Source organism: Epinephelus moara, chromosome 16 (genome assembly GCF_006386435.1).
Source record: "Epinephelus moara isolate mb chromosome 16, YSFRI_EMoa_1.0, whole genome shotgun sequence".
Lineage (NCBI taxonomy): Eukaryota > Metazoa > Chordata > Actinopteri > Perciformes > Serranidae > Epinephelus > Epinephelus moara.
Genome location: NC_065521.1, coordinates 34,152,205 through 34,162,119, shown reverse-complemented (window position 1 = coordinate 34,162,119; position 9,915 = coordinate 34,152,205). Strand labels below are relative to the sequence as shown.

Sequence of the window (9,915 nt, the reverse complement as noted above, 5' to 3'; positions counted from 1 at the left end):
TTTCATGCATTTACCCATGTTTATCCATGACATTGTGTAAATGTCTGTGGCGGACATTTGAAAGCGAGTAGATGACAAACAGTACAGTAAACTTGTAGATAACTCAAATATATGTAATAACTTAGGTGGAAAATGCTTTAACATTTCATGCAGCCTACATGCAGCCTCTCGGCTCAGCAAACGGTAAACAACCCCGCTGGTTTCTCTACGTGTCACTTCCGTACGCCGTCAGTGGAGCCCAAATGAATATGCCGCGACGCTACGCTGACATGACGCTTACGTTTGCAGCCGGTGGAGCCCGGCCGTAAGCGTTGGTATTTGACAAGTTGGTAGTGAGAATGTGTGTTTCACAGCTGGAAATGCCACCATGTATCACTAACAAACAACAGGTTTTGAAGTTTGTTGCACTCGAACAGTTGTCTGTAGCCTGCAGCTTGGCAGCTGTGTCACCTAGGTGTCACACCATTCACCATTCCCACCACCTCCTGATGACAAAATCAGCTCATGTACATGTAATCAGAACTATGTCACTTTAGAAAAGTTAATATGATACTTTGGAAAAATACAAATGTAACATCTGTGGTTTGCAGAAACATACAGTATTTTCTTGTGGTGACTGGGCTGTGTTTGCAGTGCTCTCAGTGCATTGAACTGTGAACAGTTTCTGAGTCTGGTATTTTTCTACAGTAGTGTGAGACAATTTTCAACCTGTCTTTTCCACTCTGTCAAATTGTTGAGACTGAGTTGTGACTTTGTTAATACAGCCATTTTGAGAAACTCTGCAATAGGAAGCTTTATGTACAATATGTCTCCTTGAAGCCCTCCGAAGAAGTCAGTGCAGTCTAAGCCCGTAATGTTTACATCATAGAGCACACAGCCCAGAGAAAAGAGTTCCAGCTGATGACCTATGCTGCATGTCTCAACCCTCTCTATTATTCATTTCTAGTCCCTTTCCATTGTCAACTTTGAAATTAAAAAGGAATGTATATTATCCTTTATGTACAGTTTACGTTAACTGTGTGCTCTTTGATAGTGACGTGTAACTACGGTAACGGGGGTTGCCAGCACATCTGCGAGGAGACGGACCACGGGCCCAAGTGTGCGTGCCACATGAAGTTCGTCCTGCACAGCGATGGAAAGACTTGTGTAGGTGAGTCATCTCACCCCGATACAACTACCATGGGCGAGAAATAATGGCTTTGAAATGAGAAAATGTAAAACCACGAATGATTAACTCGGCACTCAATTTCCAACAGCAAATTTAATTAACATTTGCAATGAGGTTTATTGTGATAAAATGCAAGTTGAGAGTTCAGGCGTTTTTACAGTAGCTGCACACCTGAGCCTTCTCTCTTGATCTGTGACATACAAGGACAAAAGGCTACCACCCACTGTGCTTTCCCCTCTGCTGCTGCTGCTCCAGTAACCTCTCAGTCCCTGCATCTGCTTCGGCTTCTCTTCCTACTCTTCCTCCTCCTCTTCTTCACTGGACACAGTGCAACAGCTCTCCCTGTTCCTCTCTGTTCCTCAGCCATGCAGTCAGACGCACACCTTCTATTAGCCCTTGGGTCAGTTCCTCCACCGCTTCCCGTTGGGGATTAACTCACACACCTGACCTAACCTTCCACTGGCATTTATCAGTGTTTGCCTCAGTTGACTTAAGTTGACTAAAAATCATTCAGCCACTCAGGCATATTGAACCATTCTGAAGGGCAGTTTCCCATCAGATGGGGCCTGCAGGTGCAGTAGAGTTAAAGCACAGGTTTCGATAAATGAGTACGGATCACGTTTAGCCATGCATAATCGCTCAGACACTTCACCGACAATCATGGAACATTAACGATAAAGTTAGTCAGGTGTGAATTGGAGACCGACTATTACTGCAGACAGGCCTTTATTTTATCCGCCTTTTTAACCAGAGTGTCATTAATCGTTTCTGGATGCACTACAAGCCTATTTAAACCAATTCAGCGCGTACTTTGCAGCGTTAGTAACCTTTGTTTGTTGTGGAAGCTCCAGCAAGTTGGACAGGACATATTTTCATTGTCAGGAAGACAAACATAGTAATCGAATTAGAGGCTACGCCTGTAGAGCAGACTGGTGGGGTGGTTGCTTGGTTTCAGTGGCTGTTAAGTTTGAGAGCTCAGTTTGGGTAGCGGCTGATTAGCTCTGTGCTTCTGGATCCCCTTTATTACCGCAGCCCTGATGAGAGCCAGACCTATGTCAAGGTCTGGTCAGCCAACCTGTCATTATTGCTGTACCCCGCTAGGCCAGGGGGACGCCACAAAGTTGACCGCAACCAAATTATACGTCTTAGCTCGTCTTATTCCCAAGGCAGAGCAAATGTACATTTGGTGTGCCAGATTAGGAAGCAGTCAGCCAGTTAAAATCTCTGATTTCCCCCTCAGAGTCTGGGGTTACAGAGGTGGAGGCAGGGCTGCTCTGCGGTCGACAGGGGGGCGCTCCATCTCCCAGACACTCTATTAGTTAATAAAACCTCAATAAAACAAACAATCTGCCAAATGAACCACTGACGGCAGAGTGAGTGACAAGAACGCTGGAAGACCTTCAGAGAGGCACCACTACTGTGCATTAGGCCTGTAACTGTGTAGGGTTTCCACCATGAAATATAATTCAAAAGCAAAGCATGCTGAGGTTCTGGTTGTTTTCTTTGTAACACTTGAAAAGCTTCATAAGTGATATTTCAAGTTGGTGTGCCAGGTTTAAATGTAATAACCGTATCCCTCTGGCAAAGAAATAATGTTTTCTTGATAAATATGACAGCTACCTCTGCCTCAAAGAAAGAAATTTAATTTTTATTTATTTCAAGGCTTAAAACAAATGTTTTTCTCTCTGGGAACCAAGAAACTATTTTCTAATTGTGAATTAACTTTCAAATAGTCTTAAATGTCACAAATGAGATAAAAATGGCTCGCTGGAGTTGTAGTATTTTTACGCGCTGTCTTCATGGCACGTAGTGATAATTACCTCTCAGCTGCCGCATTCGGAAATAGTAAATGATGTATAGAGTGTGGAGGGTATCCATAGCAACCACACAAAGTGAAAATACACTCCTGTTTAGCTTCGCTATTGATTTAGAAACGTTTATGATTAATTGAGTCGCTGCATACTTCATCCAAAAGGAACATAGCACATGATTACAAAACAGCTCTCGTCTCGTCCGTGGCATTGTCGTTAGTCTGGTGTGCTCTTTCAGTATGCTGCAGCCTCACTGTTCAATGCATCTTGTGGGGTGTTTTTATATGAATTCTGACACATTTTCATTCATTTTGTGGTGTCTCTCCTCACCCAGGCTTGGCCATGCATTTTGTAATAATGCGGCACATTCTGCTCCGTTTGGGAGTGTTGGTTCTTTATCCTTCCTGTCTCACCTCTGTTGATACTCTGCAGTTCTATAGGTGGGAATTTTAATGTCAGCAGGGCTTTTATGGATGGCACACATGGACACGTTGTCTCTCATTCATACACACACACACACACACACACATAGGAGGTATTTGTTCATTTGCCTGCTCGACCCTTTAAAGTCAGATTACTTGACTGAAACAGACTAAAAGCTGCAGATGATAACTTTTATGAAAAATAACTTTTTTCATATTTGCTGAAACTGTCTCTGTATTCACACAGCTCTAAATGAGACAGATAATTGGTGAATAAAATCATACTCCTCTGCCTATTCTACTGCTTTGTAACACTTATAATGGCTTTACCGCACGTGAACATAAACAATCAGAACGGAGGAGTCGTTAACGCAGCTGTCAGTCATGTTAATCATGGCTTGTGAACTGCAGCCTAACTACAAAACTAAGCAGTGCTGATCAAATATGAATCAATATTCTGTTACTGCCTTTCATATTTTTCTTTTCAGATGTTTTCATATATGTATTTTAGTGTACTGTTTAGCTGTAAAATGAGAAAGTTGACTTGTGGGCGACATCACAGCGTGGTGGCCAGGTCACAAACTTTGTCATTTTACAGCTAAACAGTACACTAAAATATGTTTCTGAAAACATTTATAGTGCGAGATATGCAATACAGAAACATACATATTTAATAAATCACGTCCCTCCTCCTCCTCCTACTGGTTGTAGTGGCATTTGTAAGAATCCAGTGCAGCACAGTCAGCAACAACCAATCAGAGCCGAGGAGTCTAACACTGCGATCAGTCACTGCTCTTGAACTGTCTAACCAGGCAATCAACTAAGTAGTTTGATCAAATATGAGTTACTAATGTTACTGCATTGCATATCTCTCACTATAAATGTTTTCAGAAACATATTTTAGTGCACTGTTTAGCTGTAAAATGAGAAAGGTTGTCTGACTTGTTGACGATGCTTGGTACTTGGGTCGACTGTATCCAACATGGCAGCCAGGTCACAAACTTTCTCATTTTACAGCTAAACAGTGCACTTAAATATGTTTCTGAAAACATTTATAGTGCGAGATATGCAGTGCAGTAATAGTAGGAACTCATATTTGATCAGCCTACTTAGTTAACTGCCTAGTTGGACGGTTCAAGAGCAGTGATTGACAGCTGTGTTAGTGACTCCTCCGCTCTGATTGGTTGTTTCTGACCGTGCTGCGGTAGATTCTCACAAATGCCTTTACAACCAGTAGGAAGAGGAGGAGAGATGTGATTTTTTTCACAGATTATCTGTCTCATGTAGGTCTTTCAGAATATTTTGAGTGTCAGCAAATATGACACAAAGGTTATTTTTACAAAAGTTACCAAGTGTAGCTTCAACAGAGTCGGGTTTATTTGTCTGTACAACAAGTAAGTTCAGGTATCGGGAAGGAGCAGCCATCATGTGGAAGCATTCACGCTGTTAGCACAGCAAATCATAAACATTCACAAATAGCAGGCAGATGCAGACATGCTCTGGAGTTCAATCATCTGAAGAGTTGGCCACACTATGCCAGACACACACACACACACACACACACACATGCAGAGAAGAGAGCAAGAGATGCATTTTATAATACAAACAGAAAGCTATACAAACAACCACACAAACATACAGCTCATATCCAGCATGCATGCATCATATGCATGTAAACACATGTAGTCTACATGCATATGCCCATAACATAAACACTCATTTCGGGTGGTCTGTGCATTCATGCTGGTGTATTCAGATGTATCTCACAGTGCTCTGTCCTCCTAACTGCTGAGGGTCATTGTTTCTGGATGCTGCATGTTGGGATTGGGACATGTTGGTCAGACTGTGGCAGTCGATGTGAACTGTGCATGCTTTGTGGTTGTGATCTGTTATCGTCAGAGTTGAACATCTGCTTCCTCACCTGGCACCTCAAATGGGCCATTCTGACGTCCACAGGGCCGGAAGCTACATGTTTTAATTACAGGGACTAAACGTGACTTTTATTCTGAAATAATTTTGGTTTTAAACGTAATTAAAACAGTGTGAAGATAAACATGGCGGCTCTTACTGTAGTTTAAAATAAGACCCTCAGAAGGTCTTCTTCCATTTTGTTGATGTGCTTAAAGGCCCAGCTGTATCATGGGTGAGTGGACATAGTCTGCATACTAAATGTTTGCCATGTAGGTTAGTGTAAAGTTAAATATACACTAAGTGGACTACAGACATGAGATTCACTTGGCAAATTTGGCTTGTAGAATCAGTTAAATTAACAATAAAAGTCATGATTTCACACAAACAATTTTTTAAAAGAAAACTAGAGTGCTGTCTTTTAAATCGTTTTTTAGTGACCGCACATAAATTGTACGGCTGGGCCACTGACTGTGCTTAGAGACTTGACGTAACAGCCTAACAACATTAATTCTGAAATGATCTGACCATAAAAGACACCATAAAGCACAGACATGAATCTGGCTGTCCCCGTCTTTCAGCTTGCCGCACTAACCACCACTCGCTCTGTCTGCCGAGGCTCGCAGCGCTCATACTAACTAGCAAAAGCCCCCACTCACACACAAACAACAAAAAAACTGCACTTTGCAATGTGTGGAATATTTGTTTGCATGATTGCATGTTTGCGAGGTAACACTTTTGCCTTGAGATGTCACCCTTTTCACTTTAGACGAGGATCTATCATCAGTTTGTTGTAAGGATTTGAGAAATAATCACTGCTGTTTGCTCAGTTGTTACCAATAAGAGGCTGTCTTTTCTTTTGCAACAACATAATGTCATTCTTCCATGTCATTATCGCCTCCTGCGGGCATAAATGGACATAACAATTTGTTTGACTCAGGAGAGATGATCCCCTCTCATCCATGCTAAACACCTTCTTCCAAGCCCCACGATACCTTGCATGAATTGTGGGGACAACCTCCAGTTATTTCTTTCACTGAACCTGTGTCTTATTTTTGTTGGAGTTTTTTAAGAAATAAATAATGTGGGACCCTGAAAAACAGCATAATTTTACAACACCTCTACGTTCTACTACAGAGGGATGGGAGGACAACCTGAACCGGTGGCCTTGGATAGCTGTAACAAACTAGTTTTATTTTCCACTTGCAGACAGTTTTTGAAGATTGCTGACAAAAGCCCTAGTCAAATCAGCGCTCCTGTGTGCAACAATAGCTATGTGTGAATTTTCAAAATCTGAGATGTGCGCTAATGTGTCGCACATGCCCAAGAGAAATTTAGCAGGTTGCAGGTATGAAACCTGTAGTGTGAATTTTGTTTTGATGGGCAATGACAGCAACGACGAAAAGCCAATGAGAGCGCCAGATATGGGGTGAAGGAAATTTTAGGGGGACAAGAGGTAACTCCTGCAACAGAATATCACCAGGCAAAAAAAGACAGTCCTTGCTGCCTGCATCTCCCCAAATTAGCACACAAACAACTTGGATTGCTAGCTTCTTACTGACATACATTTCTAGAGGAAAGAACTCCTGTCCCTTGCGTGATCTTGCATCTTTTCCCGTATCCCTTCTCACGTTAATTACGTAGTTTGGACACTTTCCTAGTAAACAATTTTGTAATATGTGACCTTTCTCAATGTGCTGTTTGTGGTTGCACTAGCGGCCAAGCTAAACTAAATTTGAGGCTCAACGAATGTGAACCACAAGTGAAAAAGGGATTGTTTCCTGTCGGCAATGAAACCGTCTCCATAATGTGCGAAAAGAAGATGAATCCACAACCGTTTTAAATACACAAGGTTTGGTTTTACCTCATTAATACACACCTGACTTTACTACTTTGGAAGTACTAATGAGCTTCAGATTATTCATTGATTCGCCATCTGGAGCAGTGACTGTACATAAAGATGGACGACGTGCATCCACTTCCTCCCATTGGAAAAAATACAAAGCCAAAATATACGGGATAGCTGGTGACGTCATTTGGAGCCACAGTAAGACCATGGTATCAAATTCCCACTCATACACCAGTCCATCCCAACGGCGAGATGGGCCATTGATTGCAATCACACCAAGTGGCACACACAGCCTTCAGTCATGATGTCGCACCCCATTTTTATTGCATCAAATAACTAGAACCAAACGTATCTAAAAAATGAACACTTAAACATATATCAGCGTGATATGAACCACCTTAAATGACACAAACCATCTTTGGGAAAAATGTATTCGACGTGTACTTTGATCTTTTAGTTTGGCCCATGTCCCGTCTGCTAACATGAAGGGGGTGGATTTAATGCCCTATGCTGAGCCAGGCCCCAGGGGGTGATCCAGATATTTTGGCTTCACTTTAAGGGAGCTGTCACCTCATTTATCTTTATATACATGGTGTGTAGCAAATTAAGTAGCTAAATCTGCCATTGTACGCTATCAAAGGCCACTTCTTCAGGTCGTCTCCGCATCCCTTGGTACTAGAAAACAGAAGTATGATCACATTATCCCATTTCAGGTGTGACAGGCTGTGTTCCCACATAATCTGTTTCCCTAAAATCTCTGAGTAAGACACCTGTAGCATACCACTACCTCTCACAGATGCCACCTCAGTGAAAGTAATAACTGGAAGTCGTGCCCATAATAACACAAGACATCGTGGAGCTGTACTGTAGGAATAAGGTGGATCTACTGTAAACCACATCAGATTAGTTCTTGTCACATGCTCATGATTTATATAACACACCAATGCTGCGTGGTTCAAGTGTACAGAGAACTAAAGTGGTGTTTTTTAAAATGTGTTATTGTGTGTGTGGGTGTGCGCGTGCATGCAGGGGAGAGGAGTGTCCAGTCCCAGGCAGCCCCACAGCTGTTCCCCAATGGTAAATATGTGTTCCTCTGACTCCTCTCTCTGGGGGTCTGTGGGTGTGGGGGATAGAGGAAGCTAACCTAGCAGGCACTGATCAGGCCCTCCCCCTCCCCACAGGGGCATCATCCTTCTGACCTTTGACCTCTGACCCCCCTCCTCCTCTACCTTCCTCTTCCTTCTGTGAATGCCCTCTCAATAACAACCGCTGCCCGTGTCAAACCACACCTTTTCAAAACACAGCTGCGAACAGGGAGCCTCCGACCAGCAGTCTGAGCCTTATATAAAGACATACACATATACTGTATGTAATACTGTCACATGGAAAGATTCTTCTTAAAATCAGTCAGTTTAACAGTGGTTTACTCAAGTTCTTTTTTCAATTATTTCCATTTGATGCTACTTTCAGTGGGACTGAATGTTGGCAAGAATCTGGTGATATGATATGTGTCACGATACAGGGGTTACGATCCATTATATTCAAATGCTGTAAGCAAGGTGATGTCATAGTTTGAAGAACACACCGCCATATGCATAAAATAGCTTACTTTTTAGTGCAATCAGAACAGTGGGCTCTGCATTTGTATTCATCACAGTCCCTGTAACATCCAACAGCATAGCACTACTTTTTGTGCATCTTAGCAAAGGAATTATAATTTTCCTTTATCAGTAAAATACAACAGAGAGTGCAGGATTCCTTTCACTCCACTACTACAGCTGTTGTATCTTTTTAGATTGAAGACTTTTTTTTGTTAAAACCTATTGAAAACTTACAACACCCAATACATATTTAAAAACATACTACACTGGATTTTCCTTAAAAAACAATGTATAGACTCATTCAGAAGTAATCCCTCTCAATCCTCACTTATGACCCACGAGCAGAGTGTGGCCGTGTATTTATTTGCACTCTACCCTCTGCCCGTATTTTTTTATTTTCTTCTTATTGTCTGTGTTTGGGACGTTTATGAGTGTGTGTCCCCCAGCTTTCAGGTGAGGTCAGGCTTTATGAAAAGGTATTAACCAGGTGCCAGACTGTAAGTTGCAGGCATCCAAAAACACAGTGCAGAAAAAACACAAATATAGCGAGGCAAAGCACTAAATGAGAGTGAATCTGCGGTTGGCTTTTACTTTCACTTATGCTGGGGAGCCGGTTTACAAACAGTAACTACAATCCTGCATAGAATACCTTTTAAAGATTAAATAAGTGACTCACGACCATTTTGGCCCTTGACCTTCAATTTTATTTATAAAGCCAAATATCACAAATCACAGTTTGCCTCACAGGGCTTTACAGCATACAACATCCCTCTGTCCTTAGGACCCTCACAGCGGATAAGGAAAAACTCCCCAAAAAAAACCCTTTTGTATGTCACAATGAGACAGAAAGAGAGACAGAGAGACAGAGACAGAGAAAGAGAGAGAGATGCAGGACAGACGGTAATGACAGTGGCTTACAACAACATTAATGAAAGTAATAATATTATAATTATAATTCTGGCTGTTGTGATACAATATGTTTAAAGTATATATTAATATCTGGCAGTATACATGTGTGACAATAGTCATATGTGTATAATAACAGTAGAAGTATGACTAATGACTAATGATGGCAGCAGCAGCAGGAGGCATCTGGCAGGACCACGGCAGCAGCACAACCACACACGTCACACCATCCAGGCACCGCTGCGATATG

General features: G+C 42.0%; 1 protein-coding gene across 1 annotated transcript in view; it reads left to right on the top strand.

Moving 5' to 3' along the window:
- The window catches only part of scube3 (signal peptide, CUB domain, EGF-like 3), an 82,549-nt gene that overhangs the window by 35,000 nt on the left and 37,634 nt on the right, over positions 1-9,915 (top strand). Inside the window, exons 6-7 of the mRNA XM_050064242.1 lie at positions 1,034-1,150; positions 8,188-8,235. Coding sequence (XP_049920199.1) covers positions 1,034-1,150; positions 8,188-8,235 — 165 coding nt within the window. The remainder of the gene's footprint in view (positions 1-1,033; positions 1,151-8,187; positions 8,236-9,915) is intronic.